Genomic DNA, 26629 nt, shown 5'->3' with positions numbered 1-26629 from the left:
TAAGTGTGAAGTGATTCACTTTGGTAAGAGTAACAAGAAGATGGGGTACTGGGCTAATGGTCGGATACTTGTAGTGTGGATGAGCAGAGGGATCTTGGTGTCCATGTACACAGATCTCTGAAAGTTGCCACCCAGGTAAATAGTGCTGTGAAGAAGGCATATGGCGTACTGGCTTTTATTGGTAGAGGAATTGAGTTCCGGAGTCCTGAGGTCATGTTGCAGTTGTATAAGACTCTGGTGCGGCCGCATCTGGAGTATTGTGTGCAGTTTTGGTCGCCATACTATAGGAAAGATGTGGAGGCACTGGAATGGGTGCAGAGGAGGTTTACAAGGATGTTGCCTGGTATGGTAGGAAGATCATATGAGGAAAGGCTGAGGCACTTGGGGCTGTTTTCATTGGAGAAAAGAAGGTTTAGGGGTGACTTGATAGGTGTACAAGATGATTAGGGGTTTAGATAGGGTTGACAATGAGAACCTTTTTCCATGTATGGATTCAGCTATTACGAGGGGGCATAGCTTTAAATTAAGGGGTGGTAGGTATAGGACAGATGTTAGGGGTAGATTCTTTACTCGGCGAGTCGTGACTTCATGGAATGCCCTGCCAGTATCAGTGGTGGACTCTTTATGGGCATTTAAACCGGCATTGGATAGGCATATGGAGGATAGTGGGCTAGTGTAGGTTAGGTGGGCTTGGATCGGCGCAACATCGAGGGCCAAAGGGCCTGTACTGTACTGTATTTTCCTATGTTCTATGTTTCTATGTTCTAAAATGGAGAAAACACAAGAGATTGACACAAGATAATACAGCTAGTGCAGGCACAATGGGCTGAATGGCTATCTCCTGCACAATAATATATTTACATTTCTGGAGAATAGTGAAGGGTCTGGACAGAGTGGATAGAGAAAAAAAAATGTTGCTGCTGAAAAACCAGAGGGCGCAGAATTGACATTGTTGGCAAAGGAAGAAGTGGAGACTTGAGGAAATGTTTCTTTCAGGTCATAGTTTGGGTCTGGCATGTTCTGCCTATGAGTATGTGGTGGAGACTGGTTTAATAGAGGCATTCCCAAGCGAAATGGATTACTATCTGTAGATGTAAGACGTGCAGGGTTATGGGAAGAAAGCTGGAGAAGGGCATGAACCAAGTTGCTCATTTGGAGAGCTAGAATGAAAGTGATGGGCCAAATGGCCACATCCTACCCCTGTAACAATTCTGTGGTTTTGTACACTGTGTGCTCTCTGTAAACGACCTGACTTAGGAGCACAGTTTGTTTGCCTAGCACTTAATAGAACTGAATTTCTAACCCTTTGCATTTCATTGCAACTGCAAATTGTATCATATATCCGTTGTAAAGGGCAACTCAGGACGGGCCGTAAATGCTGGCCAGCCAGTGACACCCATGCCCCACAAATACATTTTTAAAAAGGAATATCACTAGATATTTTCTAAGCTTTAAACAAATCATTAGTTTGTATTGCTGTGAGACAAATTTTAAAAATTGCCTTCCCTGTGGTAAAAATAGTCACATTTTTATGCCAGTAACAGAAGGGATATTGCCATCTACAGCATTGGTCAAGAAATGTACAAAAAGAACAAGTTTTTAAAAAATTGCTGGAAGAGTAATGTTCATATTTATTCGGGGGGGGGGGGGTGTGGGGAAGCAGACAATGTGGTTACAAATGAATGACAATTGTGGTTTGATTAAAATGAACGTTTCTAATGCTGTTTTCTCTTCTATGGTCCACCTTTTGAGTGTTTGGGCTAAATTGCGCTCCATTGTCAGAGCAATATTCTTTAAACCTTAATGGGATGTGGGCCTTGAGGTTGACCCAACCAGAATTTTCAAGAGGGCAAGTAAGAGTCAACACATTTCTGTGGATCTAGATGGAGTCCATACAATGATGTTAGCTTTCATTTCTCAGAGGAACCATAGGAGTTTTTATGAGAATCACCAATGATTGCTTTTAATTCAGATTTGCCATCTCCCATCTCCCATTTCCCATTGAGGGATTTGAACCCATTTCTTGAGAGCATAAGCCTGGATTATTGGCCCAATGACATTGTTATTTAGCCAATGCCTCTACATGGGCTATATTGGCAAGTTATTGTTTCCATACGAAGCTAAGCAGAATCCTGTCTTTTTTCAATGTCCAAAACCGTGCATGTGTGGTCTCTCGCACACTCTCTTGCTCACTCTCTGACTCTGTCTCTCTCTCTTGCACTCGTGCTCTCTCTTACTCATGTGCTCTCTGTCTGTCTGTCTCTCTCTCTCTCGCACTCTCTTGTGCACACACACATCAGTGGGGTTCACAGAATACTTTTGTGTCCATACTGTTTCCTAACCCAGCGTCACAGTTGAAGAGGAAAGGCCCAAATGCAGGCCAGCTGAGATCCACTAATCTGAGCTGGATGTATACTGATTTTCAGTGCTTTTCTCTAGACTCATCATGAACCATTGAGTGACCAAGCTTAAATTAAATGCTGAAGTCCATGCCACTGAATATTAGAGCAGTGGACACGATTACCTCATTCTTTGACATAGCTTTCTCTGAATTAATTCAGTTCCTAAAGATTTGAAGGCGTGTTGGTATGTGATACATTTAAACTGATGTAAAATTGAATGCGATGATGTTGCCCAACTAATTTTAGTTCCTGTACTTCTAAAAATAAATTTGAAGAACATCTATGATTGAGTTTGACACATTCTGTCATTACAGCAAATGGATTTCATGTCTTTTTATTATGATGATGTGAATGATCATCTGTGCACATTTTGCAGATGACCTAGGCATGATGAATTGATTTTGAATTCTAAATTAGCTTTTAATGGGGCAGTATTATCAGCATCTGGGTTTAATCTCTGTCATTTTGCTAACTTCTCTATTCCTTACCTGCTTCATAAGAGAACAATATCCCTGATCTAATTACTCACCAGGAACTCCTGCAGGACTGTTAATCGGAATCAGATCCTCTAAATGATGATGAGATTTGCAATATTGCAAGAGAACAACTGCTAGTGTGTAAATGAGCGCAGTCATTGAGACATTATTGATAAAATGTGCCAAAACCATGTCTCAGTTGGTAAACTGGGTATGTAATAGATTGGCAATTATTATAATGGCTTCATTTAAAATTACATTCCGTTATTTCACAATCTGTGCTTTTTTTCTTTGTTGGAGGATTGTGAGTGCAGGGCTGATAGTCTGGTCCAGCGTTGACTATTTTATTGTGTCTTGTGTGCTGATGTTTAGATGAATTTGTGTCTGTTAAGAAATATGGTCTTTTGAGGAACTGATCCATGTACTCCACAAAATCGGCATATAATGAAAACAGACACACTCGTGGGTGTGTTGGTGAGGATGAAAAATGTTGGTTTAGTGCTTTCTCAATGCCATGGTTATCTCAGTGCTGCTGTTTATACAGCCCACTTGGTGTTAGATTTGCACTGTGTAGGAAGTGCTTCTGTCATGTTGGACTTCTCAGACGACCACCTGTGATCACTGTAGTTGCCACTTTGAAACCGATTCTAAGTGCAGCGATATGTGAATATTTTGTATTTTGTACTAGCTGCAAGGAAACTGTTGTAGAGAGGGAGAAAAGAGGATTTTCAATGACTTTTCTGAACACCCTCCTGTTCTGGGGACACCAATCTCTGCAGATGCTGAGCTGCTCTGTGCCAGTTGGTGATGCTGAAACCACATTAGTTGGGAAGAATAAATATTACATCATTCCTTTCCACTGCTATAGGTTTCCTTATTCCCTTCAGGAGCTTGCTGCCATTTGTCTCTACAGACATACCATTTGACCTTTCTGTTTGTCTGACCCTGAATCTGTTCCTTTACTCTCTTAGCAAGTTTCCTTTCAATTATCCATGCTGCTTATTCTGAAATTCCTCCCTTTAAACCCCTCTAAGTCAGACACCTCTGTTTGGACCCTCTTCCCAATCCAACTGTTGGATCAAGGTTTTGGTCACGCCTCTCGAGTGCTGCATCCTTTTTCTGATTAGACTGCTACCAAATCTATCCACATGAGTAATGCTGTACAGTTGAATGTCACTGATATTATATATAGTGGTTATGACAGCAATGTTGGTTAGAATAACAGGACATGCCCCTACTGTTGTTCCAAATACACCAAAGGGTGTTTAATATCCCTCTGACACTGGATCTTAGTTTCATGTTTCCACAGAAGAACAGCACCTCTAATGAAACCCCTCTTCCCTGTGGTGTAAGGCTAGATTCTCTGTTTAGGACATGATGCTGGGCTTTGCTAGACCTGACTGGTTGTGAACTTATAGCATATTTTTTAAAAACTTCTTCTTTTAATACTCTTCTGAAACTTTTCACATAGTCTTGAGAAGGGTGCTCAGTATGTACCTGATCATTGAATTGCATCCCCACGTTACTTCTGAATCTTGCTCAGCTAATCATATCTGTGTGAACTGCATGTCCTTTTGGTGTTCGATTGCTGCCGACTGATAATTGAAGTCTGTGACTTGTTAAACAAATGTGTATTATTTCCTATTAGCGAAACCCATTCAGCTGCTTCTTCAATGAATCACACTGTGCTAATGTCCCTCACCTTTCCCAATCAGCAAAGCCACTGATTGAGTTTCTCAATGATAAAGCACAAGTATAATTTCTAATGGCGTTTTCATGTCAGCTTCAAGGTAGTTCCTCATTGCGTGAATCTGCAGGATGCTGTTAGAATTGACTCTTGTATCACTGAAAAATGCCAGCTGATGATTCATCAGGGAATTTATAAAATTCTTTTTTGCAGTTGAAATGTGAAAGGGATGGTATACTATTTTTGTAACCACCAAAGGAGACTTGCGTGTATTTAATTATAGTTTACTTAGATGATGGTGTCACTAAACTTTAAAAAAAACACTTAAATGTGAAAATTGCCTCCAATTTTACGTTGCAATGTATCAAGATAGAAATGAGCTTATATTGGCTTTTGCAGCTTAGTTTGACTGAATTCTCTCCAAGTTTTCAGCACTCAGTGACTCCTTATAAGATCATACCTTGTTGAGAAGCAGGGAGGCACATTACATTCCTGAGAATGGATGCAAAAGCTGAGCTGTCACTCAACATTTTTCTCCATGGTTTTCCCTTTATTCCTTATCGCATTCCAAACTTGTAAAGAATCAAAATGCGACACATTTAATAATAGAAATAGAACATACAACATTACGCACAGTACAGGCCCTTCAGCCCTCGATGTGGCGCCAACCTGTGGAACTAATCTGAAGCCCGTTTAGCCTATACTATTCAATTCTCGTCCATATGCCTATCCAATGACCATTTAAATGCTCTAAAAGTTAAATAATAAATGAAAAACAAATCTCTTGTTGTCAAAGGACAGTAAGAAAAAGAGACTTTCACTTCAGTATAGCAAAAATAAATAGTCTGCAAACTTAACTTCAAATATGCTTGTCTTATGAGGAAAGGTTGGACAAACTGGGTCAGAATCTATTGGCGTTAGATGAATGAGACAGATTATTGAGAGACAGATGATTCTGAAGGGAATTCAGAGTGGATGCTGAGAAGATGTCTTCCCCCCCCCCCTTTATGAGAGAGTCTAGAGCTAGCAGATACAATTTAAACATCAGGGGTTACCCATTTAAGACAGATAGGAAGAATTTTTCTGCCAGAGACTCATTGATCTGAGGAATTCTCTCCTTGCAGGGAGCAGTCGAGGCATATTTTTTTAAGTTGGTGTTAGATTCTTGATTGACAAGAGAATCAAAGGGAATAATGGGGGGAGACAGGAAAGTGGAATTGAGGGCATAATTCCATCAGCCATAATATTATCATGTGGCATACTAAAGCTTATGGAGCTGTATGGCCTACTGTGTTACTAATTTGTATGTATTTTCAACACGTTCACCAAGCTGGGCAGTTTAGTATCTCAGTTGAGTGGTGTGATGTGCAAAGCAATTTCTTTTTCTCAGTTCCACAAATGCCAAATGATCCTGAGAGATGTAAGGTTATGTCTGAAACTTTTGTCCACATTGTAAAGTACTTGGCACTTTATGAAAGTAGCTGAACTGTTGATTTTGCCGAGAGAGATTCTGTATATAAGTGGGATCATTTATAGTTTTAGCCCAGGACATGTTTTATTATACTCTGTTTTTAACATAAAGTAGCACTGAGAACGTTAGTTAATAATCACTTTTCTATTAGTTAATAGTCCACTTTTCTGCTAAAATCAAACAACAGAGGAAAATATTTTCTTAAATGGTTACAATTTCTGCACTTTCTCAACTCTGGTCTGTGATTATTGTTGTATTATTAATAATTTCAATGTGGACATGTTCCTCTCTGCACCTTTCCCATTTTAAGTGGAATTCTCTAATTATCTGACATTAACTTTAAAAAGAAAACACTCAATCTAATATTATGTTTAGTTTTTGTATCTGGATGGATTATATACCTAAATTGTTAAGTCCATCGCAGGTTTAGTATGGGTAATACAATTAAGAACTAGACACACAAACTGTATTTCAGAGTAAAAACCATCTTTGTGGATTCTAAGTGCCACTTGATTTAGTGTTTCCTTATCTTCAACTGAATATTTTTAGCTTTTAAGTATTTTATAATCTGTTGCAATGTTAATTTTTAAGAGATTTGAATTTCTCATTGATTGCTGAAAGAATGATGCAACAAAATTTCATGTGTTAAAACTTTGATAAGTTACTGAAAAAGGCACTAATGACTAAACTTTTTATTTTGCTTTTGTAGCCAGCTTATACTTTGATTTTTCAGAAATTCACATCCCTTTTGTACACTTATCACTGACAACACACTCCACAAATGGTAGACGTTTTATTATATAGTCCAGTTACACCCAGCTGCTGATGGATTTTTGTATTGCCATGACTAAGTAGTAACTTTGGATGAATTTCTGTAGGCACTTGCATCACTTATTGGAGTGTTTCCTAAAGCCAATTTCAATGAAACTTCTCCCCTGGCCATACCATGGTGGATCTCCAGAATACTTAGATGGCTGAAGGATGCATCTCCTTGATTAGAGATCTCCCTTGAGAAGTTGGTCATGGTAGTTCACAAAGCCAAGCAGTCTCAATTGTCTACTGAACACTCAACTGTTTCTCTGTGTGAGGTGATCATTGATTTTTAAGGAAGCCCGTAAACTGATCTCAAAGAGATAACTTCCTCTGTTTTCCTTCCCTTAAAGTGAAGCATGTTAATTTTGTGTTTCGGTTAAAATATGAATTAACTATCCCTGGCCCCCCAGTCTCTCCATTTTAGATGTGCTCGCAGGTCAGTATTTTTCTGGGAGACTTGGAATCTACTCCTGAAATTCAGAGCCTGAATGTTTCCAGCATAAATGCCTTGCACCTTCTACTCAGTATAATAATCTTAGCCTTTTTTTGATCTTGAACATTTACACCACTCAGTCAGACTCTAAATCATGACCTCTTTCATTCAATCTTATTTTGAATCTAAAGCTTAAAATTATAATCGTCTAATAACATCATCATTGCGACAATGTACAACTGTTCCTTATTTAACTTCTGAAACTAAATCTGCTGCAACCGATATGGCCAGAAATCTCTTATTCTGAAATTTAGTTGCCTCAGATTATTTTTAAGATGCTCAAGGCAATTGCTTTAGTCCAGTGTTTTGAGAAGGCAAACTTGAAAGATGCAATCTTTCAAAGAGTTTCAACTAGTCCTTTGTAATGTTCCGTTTCTGCTACATGCATCAGGTGAATAATTAACATATAGGTGGGTTTCTGTTTGTTCATGCTGGTGACTAGGTGACCTAACCTCATTCGATAATCCAGATAATTCCAAAGTCCAGGAATAACCTGATCCCAAGCATTCTGGATTAGAGAGGTTACATTTATTTTGAATCTGAAGAGATATTCAACTCTTCCTTGTTAAGTCAAAATAAGCAAAGTTGCTTTATAATTCTGTTTTAGTTTTATTTTAAACGCTTGTTTCCATCTTTTTCAGCTGATATAATTTCTACCGTAGAGTTCAATCACACTGGGGAATTGTTGGCTACTGGGGACAAGGGAGGTCGAGTTGTTATATTTCAGAGAGAGCAAGAGGTGAGTGTTTCGAAATTGTGATGTCACTTATAAAAGGACACATTTTATTGTAATGAACTATTATGATAGGACATTCTTATCTGTCTGACAAGTTTTGCTGTTACTTTCAGCATCTGTTGAACTTTCTCAGCTGGTAAAACATTTTCATTTATGTTGCCAGGAAAGTAAGTGGAGTAATTAAACTACTGCTTCATCATTGGGTGGATATTCCGAAGTACACTCACCCCCTAGTTCCATTGTAAATGTAAAAAGCTGAAAGTGCTGCTATTGAGTATCAAAGCATTCTGATATAAGCAAAAGCAACATCATCCCAATAAAAAGTATGGACGCTGACGACCTGTTTTGTTGACTAACGCTGCTGGAAAGTTCACCCTATGTTTTATAGCTGTGTGAAGGAATCAGATTGTTACCCTGAATGACACTGAAACTGGAATTGTTTATCAAAGTCCAATTCCCAAATAGAAGTCTCCTGTTTCGATGCTTTTTAAATGAAGAGCATTTTTTATGAGTTTCCTTCTAGATCTTGAAGTCAGCAATGGCAGAACATTTCTCCATAAAAACAGGCCATCGCAATGGTTTAAAAAAGGAACAGATAACCAAAACAACGTGACAATGATTTAGCCATATCAATTGGAAATGGCTATATCTTACCTTGAATAAAATTTCTACACTACTGTCTCCTTGCACCCTTCCCCCCCCCCCCCCCCCCCACCAACCACCAATGATTTTTTTTCCTTCCTTGAAGATGCAAAGCTTTTTCTTTGGGACATAGATCCACAGCCACTCATGCCCTTTTCGATTGTGTCATTCAGTATTGACTGTCAGTCTCTGTTTGCATCAGTTATTCCAGCTGATGTTGGTACTGAATGAGTCGGATTGCAGAGTGACTGCAAAGATCATTTCTTTTCTTAAAAACTTAATGCAATGGTCTTTTGCTGAAGTATAAACACTCAAGGCTGTAGATTTTGGATTTAAACAATAAACAGAGGTCTGTTACTCAAAAGAAACAAAAACAAATCGAAACAAACCAAGCTGTGTACACATCACACTGTTTGAAGGATGTGTCCAAACAAAATTCCATCCATTCCTGAACATCACTTTATAGTTAATCAAACATTGAGAGCAATCTGCCAGTTTAACCTAACTGCATTTTCTCAATTCCAATCATGTGAATTATGAAGACCTCATCTTGAAAACTCACTGAACTGGGATCTTAAACTTTCTCAGCTTTAAGCAGCCAAAGCACCAATCATTTCTGGCCTGTAAATTTCGTAATATAAAATCTTTTTCACTGAGGTAACATTGTTGATTGCTGTGAATGATCTGCTTTTGTAGGAAGAGACTATCCTTGTGTCTGACCTCAGTGTTGTTACAAGAGACAGGCAGCGGAACCAAATCGGCTTTTCTACCTCTGTATTCACAGCACTGAAAATTAAACCGTCAAAGATCCCCAAATCACTCCAGTGGTTCTTAAGTAGACCTTTGAATAACCAATCCCAGACTTCTCAAATAATTAACTTCCAGGCACTGGTTTTGTATCTTAAAACAAAAGACTTGACTATTTGGTAAAGACACAATAACTCCAGCAGAGAGAAAATTAAACAACATGGTAATCTAATTAAATTCAAAAAAATTGTTTTCAGCCCCCATTCACAAAAGACAGACTGAAAGTCAAACACAGTTAAGGGATAAGTAAAAGGAAATGACACAATTGGCCAGATTACTTAAATGACTTTCACAATGCATTGTTTCACAGGAATAGATATGGTCCACTTGGATGCTTTTTGGAAACGTTGATCACTGTCACCTTCTCAGTTCGTTGAGGCAAAGGCAATAATGCTCCTAACTCAGCTTCCTACTCTTTAAGCTTCCGTAAATTGGTATAGCAGATTATGCAGGAAGCTTTCAAAACTTCTTGCTGTCTCGGTAGCAACCCAGAGCCATCTCTCAGAAAACAACTTACATGGTACTAAATTAGCATAGGATATCCAGTTGGCATGAATGAGTTGGACCACAAGGTTTGTTTCATGCTGTACATCTCTCTGACACTATGGCTCTAATAGTCCAAAAACCTTGCAGATCTGCTGTTTAACATGCATTGGCTTTAAATCATAGTTCCAGGAAAACTGACAGAGTTAAGTTTTAAACCTTATCACAAACCTCTATATGCCATTAGTTTGAAATTGAAACCATTTTTAAAAACATGTTAAAATAAATAAATCACGCACCGTTCATCTCAAAGGGAATCAAACAAACTCTCAAATACAAATTTTTTTGTCAGGAATTAAAGGACTTTATTTAGGGTTTCCAAGATGGATTGATTTTATTTTTTGTTTTACTCTTTGCACTAACCCTTAAACCAAGACACCTATGATCATCCACCAAGCTGCTGCTTAAATAGAATAGTGTAAACTGGAAATGAAATCTCAACTCCTTATACACCAGGTTCCTGGGGTCAAATACTCACAATCTCAATAGAAGGAAATAACTTTAAAAAGGTTGCAAGTTTGAAGTTCTCCCACAACCGATTTAACCATTACCAGATATAGTTGACCCTGTATCAAAGTTGATCTTGGACTCTTTGCTGAAATTATTTATTTTTCATATACCACAGCTAAGTTAGCTCTTGACATTTTGACTCTAGTTATAGAGATGTACAGCACGGAAACAGACCTTGCAGTCCAACTCTTCCATGCTGGCCAGATATCCTAATTTAATCTAGTCCCATTTGCCAGGACCCGGCCATTATCCCTCCAAGCTCTTCCTATTCATACACCCATCCAGATGGCTTTTAAATGGTGTAATTGTACCAGCCTTCTTCACTCCTCTGCAGCTCATTTCATACACGTACCACCCTCTGCGTGAATAAGTTGCCCCTTAGGTCCCTTTTAAATCATTCCATTTTCACTTGAAACATAAGCCCTCTAGTCTTGGACTAATGAAAAGGCACTTAATTTTGATATACCTCAAAATTGGATTTGGTGAGTGGGGCTGGCAGGAAGAGTTTGGTGAATATGTTTGACCGTTGTTGAGTTTCTTGAACAATCAGAAATGGAGGTACTGGGACAGCAGTTTCTTGGTGAATTCAGGACCAAGGCCAGTAACCACTGAGATTATTCCACTAACAGCCCCCTCATAAACTGGCAAAGGTTTCAACCCCTTGGACATTTTACCTAGATATTGGTCCACCATTTACATTATCCCCCCCCGCCAACCCCCCCCCCCCCCCACCTCTATAAACTTCAGGTTGAAAATATTTGACTTCTACGGGAGCATTTATGGTATGTAATACAGATAAACTTTTAAGGAATCTGACTCCGACAAAAGCTCTTGCAAGATCATTCCGCAGTTTAGAGAAAGAAATCTTGTGTTTCCCAAAACGTCTGAATATTTGTTGACTCATTTTGTTTCCTATTTTTCCCTGCACACGCCCACATCCAATCCATTGATCACCTGCTTCTGATTTAAAATTAACTCTTCCATTTCTTTTAGACAAAAAACCAGCCTCACCACCAAGGTGAGTACAATGTTTACAGCACCTTCCAGAGCCATGAGCCTGAGTTCGATTACCTAAAAAGCCTGGAAATTGAAGAAAAGATTAACAAGATCCGGTGGCTGCCACAACAGAATGCAGCCCACTTCCTCCTGTCTACAAATGGTAAGTGAATGTACACTTTTTCTCCCTAAACACTTCTCATTTTAAAATGCCTCTTGAAAACGTAATCCCTGACCATATTTCAGCTCCAAGTCTCCTACCTGTAACCTCCACACCACGACCAGTTATCCCCCTCTCTCTACTTTGTGATGAACCTTTCGACATTTACAGGGGAATGCTGCTGTGACAATGCAATTTGTAAACTATTTAGCAAGGATAAGAGCACCAGCAATTTATATTTGATGCTGTTGCAAAACAAGAGGAGTTAAACTTTTTTTAATAATAAGGAATATACATAATGGCTATTATTATGAACATAGGAAGAGCTGAACAAACTGGCTCTGGAGAGAGAAACCGAGGTAGTGTTTCAAGTCAAATATAACTGATCCTCAGAACTGAAGAGAGCTGAAAAATGACAGTATTTATGCCGTTAAAGTGTGAGCAAGTAGAACAAATGGTGGAAATACACTAATCAAAAGACAAAGGGAGGCGAATGGTATTTGAGGAATGACATCGAGACCCAATAGTCACTAATGTTAGATGTGAATAGTAGAACTAGGCCAACTCTGCTACGAACATGCCTATGCATAGAATACAAATTAGAGGAGAGAGGTATGTTTAAAAAGGCCAAGTTATGACTGCACTATGCCTAAATTGTGTTAAAATGTTTATATTTTGGGTGTGGACAGTAAAACAATTAAAGATTTAACTTTTATTTAACCATTGTTTTGGACCAAGCCAGACCCCCTCAAAACATTTCAGAAAGGTAGCCCAGACACTAACTTTATTAGTTGTTTTAAGTAGGTGTAGAGTGAATATTGCAGAAGTGATGCAGCTGGCCCAACCATTCAGTTTGAAACAAAACAGCATTTATTTACAGGTGAAGAAAAGAGAACTGAATATAGAATAACATAAATTATCTGAGAACCCAATCAACATGAAGACGCAACATTCCATAAACATCCCCTTGGCACAAAAGGTAAAATCAAACACTGGTTCGTACATGAGAGATCTCTCAGAGAGAGAGAGAGAGAGAGAGAGAGAGAGAGAGAGAGAGAGAGAAAGGGTCAACATGGAACTGCTTTCGGTCCCCAGCAATTTCTCTGGGTTCCCAGCTAAAACTTGACCAGCAGCTACAAACAAAACAACTTACTCAAACCAACCAAACCCTGAACCGGAGAATTGTCCGCTCACCTTTCATTGTACAAGTGTTTTAAGTAGCTATTTCCAGACATATTGGAACTGTTGCCCTTACAACCCCTCTGGGGGAAAAAAAAACAAGGAAACTTAGCCTTGTTAAAAGAGCAATATCGGCACACCAGATGAAAGGGTGCACCCTGAAGCAATGTGTTTTTTAAAAAAAACTGCATCCCAGAACCTTTGTTTCTGAGAAATGTAGGATTATAGGATGTGTCTCAAGAAGAAACATTCACAGGTAACCTGATTGAGAGTCCAGATTAAATCTTATGCAAAATTACTATGAATTCAGGTTTCCTCTGTTTATTGGTATCGATCTCTCCTGTGACCACCCTGTTTAACAACATTGCATGGAAGCTGACTTGCACCAATCATTTAAATGAAACAAAGAACTGTAGACACTGAAGACATAAAACAAACAAAAACAGAAATTGCTGTAGAAACTCAGTCTGCAGAGAGAAGACCGAGTTTATATTTCAAGCCCAGTGAGTCTCTTTCAGAATTTATAGCAGTTAGGAAAAGGTGGTTCTTATGCTAATGACGGGGGGTGGGGGGGAGGGGTGAGGATAAGGGGTGAGCTGTTAGGTAGAGATAGAGTCCAGCAAGAGAGAATAAAAAGAGTAGGCAGACAAGGGATTGTTGATGATAATAAACCAAGGAAAAAATGAGAAGCTAAATAGGTGATGATGAGGGACGTGAGTGGGTGAAAATGGGTTGGTTGTGTTGAAAGCAACCCATGCCAGGACAAGACCTGGGGTTTGGGTGTGGGTAATTGTCGTGGAAAATGGTGTCCATACTCTCTCATTTTTTAGCACTTCATTCAATCCGATCTCTTGTAATCACTGTTCACAATGTGATCTCTTACATTGGGGAAATGAAATGCAGACTGGGTCACTGCTTTATGATTCCTGAGCTTCCATTACCTGCCACTTCACAACACCACCAGCTGTGTTTCAGGCCTGCTGCTGTGCTACAGCATCACATCTTTGGCTTGGGGACCTGACAGCCTTCAAAACTCAACATTGAGTTTAACCATTTTTAGAGCACAAACACCACCTTCCATTTCTATTTCCCACCCCCCACATTGAAGATTTTCTGCATAGCTACCCCATTTTTAATTACTCACAATCCCCATTATCACCCAGCTAGCATTCCTTCCTCCTTGGCCTACTATCAACAATCCCTTTGATTTACTATCTTTTTATCCTCTCTTGCTCACACTCTCTTGGCTCTTCTTCCTCCCGTCCCTGTGCCCTCTTTCTTTCCCCCCCCCCCAACAAACTCCATCATCAGCACATATGATATGATATATTTTTCCTAGCTGTAATCCGTTCCAAAGAGGGGTTACTGGACTCAAAGCATTAACTTTTCTTTCTCTTCACAAATGCTGTCAGTCCTGCTGAGTTTCACTGGCAATTTTGTGTTTGTGTTTCATCAGTCATGACTTGTATGATCAGGTGACCTATGAGATGCTTGTGATTTAGATTAGATTAGATTACTTAGTGTGGAAACAGGCCCTTCGGCCCAACAAGTCCACACCGACCCGCCGAAGCACAACGCACCCATACCCCTACATCTACCCCTTACCTAACACTACGGGCAATTTAGCATGGCCAATTCACCTGACCTGCACATCTTTGGACTGTGGGAGGAAACCGGAGCACCCGGAGGAAACCCACGCAGACACGGGGAGAATGTGCAAACTCCACACAGTCAGTTGCCTGAGGCGGGAATTGAACCCGGGTCTCTGGCGCTGTGACCCAGATGACCCCATGTTTCAGCAGTATTACAGGTAGACCCTCTCAAAAGCAAGAAAACTGGAGCTGACCAATAACTGGACTCTTCTGGAATGTGCCATGCAACTTTTTTTTAAAACTTACCTGGATATCTCAGCTGGATGCGGCATGATGTCAGGCTTGTTACCTGCTTCACTGCTTGCATACTGGTCTGTTCCTGCACTCTGTAACCTTTGACCCCACCCAACTGGATTGGCCTGAATCATCACCTGCCTGAATTGCCTGACCCAAATCCGGTGCACATTCAGTCCCAAGATGGTACTGAATTTCTTTAACCTAGCTGAGGTCAAACCAAAATAACATCAGATGAGGCAAAGCTGTGTTTAATTCTTAGCCTGCTTTGTTCAATGCTGAAAGTGTTAAGCAATAAATATATCTGCACACTTTAACGATGCTGATTATCCCAGCTCATTGTAAAAATAATGACGGTGCTAAGTTGCCTTCCTACAGTTAAACATCTAACATGACTTATATGTCATGCTTTCTTAATACCCAGGTTGGAAAGTTCTCTGCTTTTTGATTCCTGCCAGTGGGAGTAATGTGCTGACTGCTTGCTTGAGCTTAGTTCCAAAAGCCCAATCGCCTTGTTGATATGTGGCTCCTTTTGACCCTTTCTTTTCCAATCATAGGATTTTTCAACACAACGGACAAGGTGTCTTTTCAATTAACCTTGTCATGTTCACAAGTCGCTCATGGTTTTGTCTCTGGAGAGAGACAACCTGTATCTTACACCTGATGTTCCTTTTCTCCAATTACAGATGCACATGGTTTTTGAAAATGTGGCTTTTAAATTAGTTTTATTTCCAAATCTTCAGAAAATTAACCCAAGTGAAACATTTAAGTTGTCAATGGACAAGCATATGGACGTACATGGATTAGTGTAAGTTAGATGGGCTTCAGATTGGTATGACAGGTCGGCGCAACATCTAGGGCCGAAGGGCCTGTACTGTGCTGTAATGTTCTATAGATCTGGATTTAGTGGTGATTTGCTGTAGTAAGACACAAGGCTGTGTTTGTCAGATGCAAATTGTTATCAACTGGTAATGTACACCTCTTACTATTTTTTTTTTCTGTTGTGTTAAAGAGTAAGATACTTATTATCAAAGTTACATATGCATTAAAGTATGAGGAAAACTTAAGAATTTAACTTCCATTAGAATGGCTTTCTAAAATTGTTTTCGTTGAGCATTTTCCCCAATTAAGTAACATTTGTATGAACAATTTTTACAATGAAATAACAAATTAATTTTGAGAGAAATACAATGATGCTTGCCGAAAGGAAAATAGATATGTTTCTCAGTGGCAGGTAGGGTAATAGTATTAGATTGATCAATATACAGATGCTTGTTGGAATTTCTATTTGAGCAAGTGCTAACTATTCACAATATGAGCAGAAACACTGGAATGTTACTCATTGTCACATTAGTGAGTTTAATTACATTTTGTCTAGTTTATTTTGCCAAGATGCAGTTCCCATTTTGTCACATCCTCCTTCTGTGATCTGATTAGAATTTAACTATAGCCACTACCTGATGATAACAGCTCGTGGATTCCTTGAATCTGTTTAGACGCTAAATATTCCCAATAGTAAAAATTAATTCTAGCTGGATCGAATTTTAAAACTATGTTTCATTCCACAGCTTTTTTTGACAAAGGAGATTGGCTAATGTTCATCTTTCGCAGATAAAAATAAAATTGCAACAAACTTTTTGACACGTCCTTCCATTCTGAGGCAGTTATTGCTATTCTAATGATGTGTAAATTAACCCAAGGTTGCTGTTCATTATTTGAAGAGGTGTAAATTGTCCTAAAATATCCTTTTAACCAAAATTCTATTTGTTCTACTTACTCTGGATTTAACCAGTGGAATTTAGGTGTTCCAAAATATTTTAAAATAAGTGTAGACCAGACATTTTATATTGCCTCATTAATCTAGTTCATAACATAGTTTTGGTCAGATTACCATAAAGTAATGAACAATTTCTCTTTGAGTCCAGTAGCTACCTCACTACTTAATGCCTTACACTTCTATTCTGCTTTTCACAATCATTCGGAGTCTCAAAACAGTTTAGAATTAATGAAGTATTTTATGAAGTGTACTCCGTGATGTAATGTAGGAATGAGAGACTGAGGTTTGAAGTAAATATTAAACTGGGATTGGAGCGTAGAAATTAATACCCTGCCCTTTTGCTAACTTAGCGACAGGGTGCCTTTAATTGGGCAGAAGGATGGCAGTTGGGCATTTTACTCTTAGGAAATTACCACCTCCACCCTGATGAAGAATATGATGAGACCCTAACTCCATTCTCCAACAGTATCCTTAAGGATGGCAAATAGTTCACTGGTGAATGAACTGTTTCTGGCTTTGTGGTACACATAAGACAGTGGGGTTGTTTGGAGTTCAAATCTCTCATTGAGAGGCATTCAGTGTTTGATAGCCTGCTGAGAATGACTAAACATATTTTTTTATATATGTTAAGCAGCTGTATTAAGGTGGGCCATTATTGAAATTCATATATAATGTTAATTCTGAAATCTCAGTAGTTATTTTTCAATTACTTTTACATTCACAAAGCAATTGTGCCCAAGGAGGGAGTATAAATGTCATGAAACATCACAGACAAGCAGTTTACGCCCTTTAATTGTCTCAGCTGTAAGATGTTTATCAAAGAAAAGCAATTTGTTTTTCCATTAAGGTTTAATAACAATGTTAAAGATCATTATTTTACACAAGATGGAATATCCTGTGAACTTAATCAAAGTTAGTTTTTGATCAGTTGTACTGTTGCAAGAAAAAAACCTGTTTATATTTTTCAGTTGTTAATGCTTCCTGGAGTTAGTAGGATGTAAAGATGTGTCATGTGGCCTAAGCTACAGATGGCCAATTATCATTCTAATTATGATTATGTCCCTAGTCAGTTGACTAATGTAGTGGATGTAGAAATCATCATTAATTTAGTCTGCTGAAGTTTTGAATTTAGGACTTCCTAACAGCAAGAAAACAACTGTTCATAACTGAAGTTACTCATGCAGTGTATTTAACAAGGTTTTCGAAGAAGCATTATTGCCATTTTGGAACATTTAAAGGATACTTTAACCTGATGGTTACCCCAGAAAGAGGAAGAGTGACTGTCAATGGAAATCCAATATGGCAGACGATGGAGAGAGTCTGTCTCCTCGTTCATCTGTTTGATGGCTGTTGCATCTAAAGTATTGTTTCTTGAGACCTGTGCTGCAATGGTGCAACATCTTATGAAATCAGTGCTGTAGAATGCTTGGAAGATAATGAAATAGAGTTGAAAACCGCAGCTGATGATTGCGGTCTGTAGTAGTCTGCAGCGAATAACTGTGGCTATCTGTGGAACAGTCTATTTCTGGCCCTTTTCCTGATTTGAAGCCTAGAAAGCTACCTTTCACTGCTCCGCTGTATCATGGTCTGGCTTTTATATGAAGTGTAGCTTGCTTTCCCTTTGAATGCCTTCTTCCATATGTTGGCACCTCTGAATGGCATAGGGTGTCTCTGATAAACCATCTTCATGTACTGTGCAGTATTTAATGATTGCAGCAGTGGGCCTGTCCACTGACTCCTCCACAGTTGCTCCATGGTCGTCTCTAAACCAACTCCAACGCCTGGAACTCCCACTCCAATCAGCTTTGACAGCTTCTTTACCCTCTGGCTATTCTTTCTCCAAGAGCTGCTGATCAATCAATAGTCTACACGCCACTAGAAACAGCAGCACCACTTGTAGCAGTGGTCAGTGATGGTACTGCATGTGGCCACAAACTGCAGGATTACCACTGAGGCAGGATTGACAGAGCCGATGGAACCATCAGGTTCAAATTTCCTTTAAATGCTCCAAAATGGCAATAATATTTCTTCGAAAGCCTAGTTAAATACAGTGCAAGAGTAACTTCAGTTATGAACAATTATTTTCTTGCTGTTAGAAAGTCCTAAATTCAAAAGATCAGCAGACCAAATTAATGATGATCTCTGCAATGAGGAGATTGAGTGAGGATGGAGAGGAGGAGGAGGTGGTACAGGGTCCTTGCCCTTGGCCAACATGACCCTTGGGTCTAGGTTAGAGTGGTGTTGGAAAAGCACAGCAGGTTAGGCAGCATCCGAGGAGTAGGAAATCAATATTTCGGGCAAAAGACCTTCATCAGGATTTTCTTGCTGTTTGGATGCTGCCTGACCTGCTGTGCTTTTGCAGCACCACTCTAATCTAGACTCTGATCTACAGCATCTGCAGTCCTCACTTTTACCAACATGAGCCTTGGACAGATCTTACTGTTGAGTATGCCCTGTGCAGGAATAAGGGTCCTGTGTGACTAATCCAGTGGCAAAATCAGGGATTGTAAGTAGATTTTTTTTGTTTAAAATTACCTCCCAACTGTTTTACAGCACATAAAGAATATTTCCATCCAGAATATCTGCACAAGCAGAAAAGTTATTTAAATCTCTGATCTTTACCTGAAGCAGAAAGCAGTGTTTGAAAGTTTGCATTAGTGGACCCAGTAGTTAGGATCCCATGGAGCAATGTGACATAGATCACAAGGTCAAAAGAAGACACCGTTATGAACATAAAGAGATTGACTTTAGGGTGCAGTGAATCTTATTACAGAGTCTCATGACCAGATTTATAAACTCCCAGGAGGGAGAGTTAGGGAGAAATTTGTGCACAAACATTTACATGTGTATAATATTTACTCTGTTCCTCTCGCACATTATCCTTCCTGCTTTGTGGTGCACTCGCTGACTCATGCTTTCTCACTCGGGCTCTGTTTCACTGTTGTTTACTTGCTCTCTCACTCCCCTCCAGAGCTTCCAATTGATGCAGTCGAACAGTCTCTATACATGCCATTAATGGTTGCAATTGGCCACCCACTGCTTACACTCATATATGGGGCAACTCACCCCACCCCACTCCCTCCCCAGAAATGGGATGGAGAAAGGAATGTGCTGGCAAACTGGTGTACCAGTCACAGTTGAAAATTCTCGGCCTGTTCCCCTTCTTTCCAACTTTTGGCCGACTTCCAAACCTTGTGTTTATTTTGATCTCTGACTCATTCAGTAGGATGGATAATAAACATCAGTTTCAATGGGTTGTTCAACCCAGACATTTTAAACAGAATGATGTACTTGTGAAAAGAAACAACATAACGTCTGTATTTTCAACTCTCACCGTTAAATGGTTTATCACTTAAAGCTGACATTGTCTTTTGTCCTTTTGATTTCCATAGATAAAACAATTAAATTATGGAAGGTCAGTGAAAGGGATAAGAGGCCAGAAGGTTATAACCTCAAAGATGAAGAAGGTAGAATGAAGGATCTATCCACAGTTACAGTGCTGCAGGTGAGTGGGGACTTCCTGAAGTCAATTTGAGCTGATAAACAAGTGAGTGTAATGAGAATGTACATCCTGTGTATGTGATGTTTTTAAAAACCTGGTGGAGACCAGTTGGGAATGACAGTGTTCAATTGTCTGGAAACCATACTGAAAATCCTAACCAAACACTGCAATCTGCCTCTTACATATTCCTCGCATTGAATGATGAAAACAAGCTGCAGAGCAGAATGCAATTTCCATCATGTTGGCTTGTAATAGAGAATTGCTTTTATGAAAATGTGTTGCAAATGTTCAGAACTCAGTTCATTATAGATGCTAATGAGGAAAATAAACTCAAAACTGATGTCACAGCATTAGAATAAATAAAACAGCCTTTTGAGACTTATTTAAATCTCACATTTTATACAATGTGGAGTTATAGAGATTGAGGTTTTGAGTATAAGCTTTGTTAAAATTGCATTGTTACAACTTTTGGACTTGCTTTACCTGTCTTGTGATCAGCATTATCTGTCCCATAAACAGTCCTCCAATGCCCTATGATCTGTACATTGCTTTGTGTTTGATATCAATACCATGGCTCAGAAGCAATACCAATATTGCCCCATAATAATCAACCCTTCTGAACCATTGTTGAAAACTGGTGCCATGTGCACTACTTCTGTTTTTCAGATGGTCATCCGAAAAGAATGCCAATGACATATAGCCGCTGGCTTATTTTGCAAGAGAGGAACTCATGTACTACTTGTGGCAAAAATTCAGTCAATAATGTTACTATTTCGTGTATCAAAGAAAGTACCAAATCATGCAATTTTCTGTTTTCATCTATTTTCATTGAACCAACTGCCACTTATCTCTAAGATAGGAAATCCTGCTATCACGGAATGTTCCAAAGACTTGGCCGCTGCTGAGCGACAGCGAAACAAAGGTTACGATTTGCAGATATGAATGACTGATCTCTGAGCTCTCTCCCAGTTCTCTGGCGAAGTGTTGCTCACTGAGCTGTCAATCAAACTTCTTACCTTGCATGGGCATCTTTCTGTCTACTGTGCAGCAGCTGAGGCAGTCACATTGTATTGCCAGATATCCCTGAATGAAAACCACTTCAGTATTAATGATGCAAAGGCCTGCTGTTGTCTGAAAATTAATATGCTTACAAAAGTATAGAATTCTGCAATTGCTGTAATAACAACTGATTTGTCTTTTAAAAAAATGTCTGGAATGCTTCACTCTCTGGGAGAGAAAACTGAAATGTTACCGGCAGTTTTAGTTTGAACAGTTTTTAACAAAACTATATCAAAATGGATTCCAGTGATGATGGTAGGTTTTGTCTGAATGCGAATGGTCAGCACATTTTCAAGAAACCTAGAAATCTTGTTTGATTAGAACTTTTAAGTAGTTTGAAGTAAATTGGAAATTAGTTTTATAGAAATGCCTTTTCTCTTATTTTGTTAGAGTGCTGAACAAAGATCAGTGCAGCATGAAGTTGTTGGCTCTGTCATTCATTGGCATTGAGAAGAACAAGAGATGATCTTATTGAAACACACAGGTTCTTGAGGTATCTTGACAGGATTGTTCCTGAGATGCTGAGTAACTCTGTTGCTTGCAAAAACAAAAACAGAAATCGCTGAAAAAACTCAGCGGTTCTGGCAGCATCCGTGGAAAGAAATCAGAGTTAAGGTTTTGGATCGAGTTACCCTTCCTCAGAACTTGTTAATTGTAGGCACAGTTTAAAAATAAGGTCTAACAAGTAGGTGAGAGGAATTTCCACTTTCAGAAAGTTACTAATCTTGGAATTCTTAGGAATATGAAAGAGCAATGCAGGTTGGGTCAGAGAATATAGCCAAGGTTGAGTTGGACAGATTTCTATTGATGACTGAGTTAGCAGTTTTGAGGGGTGATAGGAAAGTGAAGTTGAGACCGCAGTCAGATCAGCTTTGATTGTTTTGAATGGCAGAGCTAGGTCAATGGGCCAAATGGTGTACTCTTAGTCCCATCCCTTACAAAACTATTGCATCATAAGAATGTATTTTAGTTTTAAAAAAGCACTTATTTGTTCACTCAGGGAGATAAAAGAAACAGTATCTTGCTTTTAAATTAAATGTAATTGTATATATTTGCAGAATGAGGACAATATTTTTAATACACGTTGACAGTGATAGTTCACATTTTTGCAATACTTTATTGGTCAGAGTATTCAGTACAGGAGTTGGGAGGTCATGTTGCGGCTGTACAGGACATTGGTATATTGCGTGCAATTCTGGTCTCCTTACTATCGGAAAGATGTTGTGAAACTTGAAAGGATTCAGAAAAGATTTACAAGGATATTGCTAGGGTTGAAGGATTTGAGTTATAAGGAGAGGCTGAAAAGGCTGGGGCTGTTTTCCCTGGAGCGTCTGAAGCTGAGGGGTGACCTTATAGAGGTTTACAAAATTACAAAGGGCATGGATAGGGTAAATAGACAAAGGCTTTTCCCTGGGGTCAGGGAGTCCAGAACCAGAGGGCATAGGTTTAGGGTGAGATGGGAAAGATATAAAAGAGACCTATGGGGCAACTTTTTGACACAGGAGGTGGTATGGGTATGGAATGAACTGCCAGAGGTAGTGGTGGTATACATCTTTATTAATAAAGGCAAAGCAGTTTCCATATCATATCAGTTGTCCTGTAGGTTTTTAGAAGCTGAATGAATGATAGGTTAGTGTTTCAGGGGAAGGCTCTTTTGAAGGATTTTACCTCTTGAATGATGATCTTGCTATGGTGTTTCGAACAGTAAGAGCCCAATTTTCATGCAGAGGTGGGATCTAGTCTCTCAAACACACTTCATGTGAAAAGGAAGTGTAATTCACACATCTTTAATAAAAGACCTAAATCCTTTCAATCAGGTGTAAATGTAGACACCCATTTCACTAGCCATATCAATCAGAGATAGTTCTGTGTTGATGAATATTTGAGCATGGCCTCTTGCTGAGGCAAGTGATGACAGGGGGTTTTGAAACTTCATTAAACATTCATAATGGGTTCAGCTGTAATAAAAACGTATCTGAGAAAAAGGCAAAAAAACCAAGTATTGAAACTGAAGAAATAGTTAACCTGCGTTTTCGCAATAGCATCACATGTCCTGTCAACAGGAGCAGATGGGGGTTTTTTTCTCTAAGTGAAAGCTGTGAAAGGTCTTTTTAAAAACATATTAAAATGAACTCGAGGCACTTAATTCACTTCAGATTATTGTGCTAATATCCCAAGCAGTGTTTTCTTTAGTCTTTAATGCCTCTAATCCAGTGTGTCTGCTTAAATAATCACACCTTGACTTTTCTCATTCAGTTGCCATTTGGGCAGCCTCATGAGGGCAAAATCAGACCTCTCTTTGGATTTCCGATTCCTACACAACCCACCTACACCAGCTGCCGTGTCTGGCATGCAAACTTTACCAAATTTCCCTTTTGTACCACGGCATTAGATTCCCAGACCTCTGACATTGTTCCCCGGACCTCTCCTCATTACAACGATTGATTAGCAATTCATCGTATTCAGCTACAAATCATATATAGTCTATGTTTAAAATAACCAGGTTTTGCTTAATTTAGTTTGTATTTTTGTTTTACTGCAGTTTTCAAATAATGGCACTGAATTTCAAGCATTCTGGCTGCCTTGTTTATGTTTTCCACTGAATGGAGGCGGATGTAAACTGTTTTAATTGCTGGTCAGTGGTGGATTTGAGCACTCATTCTTGATGGCTCTCCAAAAACCAGGACAGTGCTCTGTGTTGTAGAGCAGTAGGAATTAGGATAGAGTTGTTTCCCTATCAATGAAGATGATTCAAAACTGAAATAATCCAATGGAAACTTGCAGCTGGATGCTGTAGGTATCAAAAACTGAGGGGAGGGTCCATTAGCTCAGTTGGCTGGACAGCTGATTTGCAATAGAACATAGAACGTAGAAATGTACAGCACAGAACAGGCCCTTTGGCCCACGATGTTGTGCCAAGGGTTAATCCTAATGTAAAATAAAATAACTTCACCTTCGCACCCCTAAACTCACTGCTGTCCATGTGCAAGTCCAGCAGTTGCTTAAATGTCCCCAATGTCTCTGCTTCCACCACCACCGCTGGCAATGCATTCCATGCATTCACAACTCTGTCTGACGTCCCCTCTATACCTTTCCCCTAATATCTTAAAACCATGACCCCCTCCATACTAGTCAGTCCTGTGCTGGGGAAAAGTCTCTGGCTATTGACTCTATTCATTCCTCTCATTATTTTGTACACCTCGATCAGGTCACTTCTCTTCCTCCTTCTGTCCAGAGAGAAAAATCCGCGCTTATTAAACCTCTCTTCATAAGGCAAGCCCTCCAGTCCAGGCAGCATCCTGGTAAACCTTCCCTGCACCCTTTCCAAAACCTCTGTATCTTTCTTATAGTAGGGTGACCAGAACTGGACACAATATTCCAAGTGTGGTCTCATCAGGGACTTGTAGAGCTGCTCTTCGCAGCTCTTAAACCCGATCCCCCTGTAAATGAAAGCCAAAACACTATATGCTTTCCATCTGCCATTTCTCAGCCCAGCTCTGCATCCTGTCTATGCTGCACTGCAGCCTGCAACAGCCCTCGATACTATCAACGGCACCTCCAACCTTTGTGTCATCTGCATACTTACTAACCCGCCCCTCAACCTCCTCATACAAGTCACTTATAAAAACTACAAAGTACAGAGGCCCAAATACAGAGCCCTGGGGACCCCACTCAACACTAACCTTCAGGCAGAATACTTTCCATCTACAACCACTCTCTGCCTTCTATCAACCAACCAATTCTGAATTCCGATAACCAAATCTCCCTGTATCCCATACTTCCTGACTTTCTGAATGAGCCTACCATGGGGAACCTTATCGAATGCCTTGCTGAAGTCCACATACACCACATCCACTGTTCGACCTTAGTCAACCTGTCTTGTCACCTCCTCAAAGAACTCAATAAGATTTGTGAGGCATGACCTGCCCCTCACAAAGCCATGCGGACTGGCTTTAGTCTTGATATGCTTTGCCAAATAGTCATAAATTCTATCCCTCAGAATTCTTTCTACAACTTTGTTGACCACAGACGTAAGACTGACTGGTCTGTAATTGCCAGGGATTTCCCTCTTCCCCTTCTTGAAAAGAGTAACAACATTTGCCTCCTCAATTCTCTGTTATGAATCCCTTGCAGAGTGAGGAAGCAAAAATCTTCATCAACGGCTTAGCAACCTCCTTTCTTGCTTCCTGGAGCAGCCTAGGATAAATCACGTCTGGCCCTGGGGACTTATCAATCCTAATGTTTTCCAAACTTTCCAGCACATCAACTTCATCAATCTTGATGTGGTCAAGCCTGTATCCCTGCTCCTCAAAGTTCTCATTCACAACAAGGTCCCTTTCCTTAGTGAAAACCGAAGCAAAAGACTCATTTAGGGCTTCCCCTATCTGCTCAGACTCCACGCACAACTTCCCTACGCTATCCCTAATCGGCCCTACCTTCTCCCTGATTATTCTCTTGCAATGCAGAGTGAAGCTAACAGTGTGGGTTCAATTCCTGCACCAGCTGAGATTATCATAAAGGACTCTCCTCCTCAACCTCTCCCGCTGCCTGAGTCATGACCCACAGGTGAAACCCCCACCAATCATCTCTCTCTGATGAGAGAGCAGCGCTGTAATCCAGTCGGACTATGGGGACTTTACCTTTTACTGAAGCGGGAGTCTGCTATGCATGAAGCTTTAGGAATATTTCATAGACCATGTTCTTAATTTCTAACGCATTTTAGTATTAATATCTTTTGTTTCTTTTATGATTCTCAGGGTGAACAAAGCTCCTCAGATGTGTAACTTGGCATAAGTTAGAAGAGACTTGCTCCATCAAATTGAGAACAAGTAGTTTTTTTCAGATGATGATCCATAGTGTAATTTACAATATGGCCAAAAGAGTAAAGTCCACAGGGATGCTAATTGACAGGAATAAAATTTGTTACCCTTCTTCTATGGCCTGCCTTTGAGTTTAATTTTTGGAGGATGCGATTTTATAGGACAACCTGATGATTGTGATTGATGTGCATGACTCTTTTGCACGAGGTTTGGATAATGATTTACAGTTTTATGGCAAAAGCTGTGCTTTTAAAAAATACTACAATGTAAGTCTGAGCAAAAAGCACAACATTTTGAAAGCTCGTCTGAAAAGGAAAGATAAACTCATAGTTTGCAAGGAGAGCATATGGTGAAGCTTGGAAGATTCAAATGTTGCCAATGTGTCATGCAAGGCTTCCTGACTAATATCTCGTTTTCATTTAGGTAACGGTCTGTATTTTCTCAGTTAGAAGATGAAAGCTTTCCATATCACTTTGGAAGATTTAACTGTCTCCATCGGAGTAAGGCGTAGTGATCAAACCAGCAAGTTTTATATCAGCAACTTGAATCTTCCATGCATTAGACATTATCTCCATTAGATTAATTGGGAAAGGAATATATCATAAATCAGCTGTTCCTTCAAGTTGTGTGTTTATGTGAATCAGACACTCTCTTTAAGATTTGATATACA

General features: G+C 39.5%; 1 protein-coding gene across 5 annotated transcripts in view; it reads left to right on the top strand.

Moving 5' to 3' along the window:
- LOC140485661 (serine/threonine-protein phosphatase 2A 55 kDa regulatory subunit B gamma isoform) overlaps positions 1-26629 on the top strand; it is a 337293-nt gene that overhangs the window by 194840 nt on the left and 115824 nt on the right. For all 5 annotated transcript variants that reach the window (XM_072584052.1, XM_072584050.1, XM_072584051.1 and 2 more), the window contains 3 exons: positions 7984-8081; positions 11574-11739; positions 19971-20083. In XM_072584052.1, the coding sequence (XP_072440153.1) occupies positions 7984-8081; positions 11574-11739; positions 19971-20083 (377 nt within the window). The remainder of the gene's footprint in view (positions 1-7983; positions 8082-11573; positions 11740-19970; positions 20084-26629) is intronic.

The sequence above is a fragment of the Chiloscyllium punctatum genome, chromosome 14, assembly GCF_047496795.1.
Source record: "Chiloscyllium punctatum isolate Juve2018m chromosome 14, sChiPun1.3, whole genome shotgun sequence".
In the NCBI taxonomy this organism is placed as follows: domain Eukaryota; kingdom Metazoa; phylum Chordata; class Chondrichthyes; order Orectolobiformes; family Hemiscylliidae; genus Chiloscyllium; species Chiloscyllium punctatum.
The sequence above is the reverse complement of the archived record's forward strand: the minus strand, read 5'-3'. Positions and strand labels throughout refer to the sequence as shown.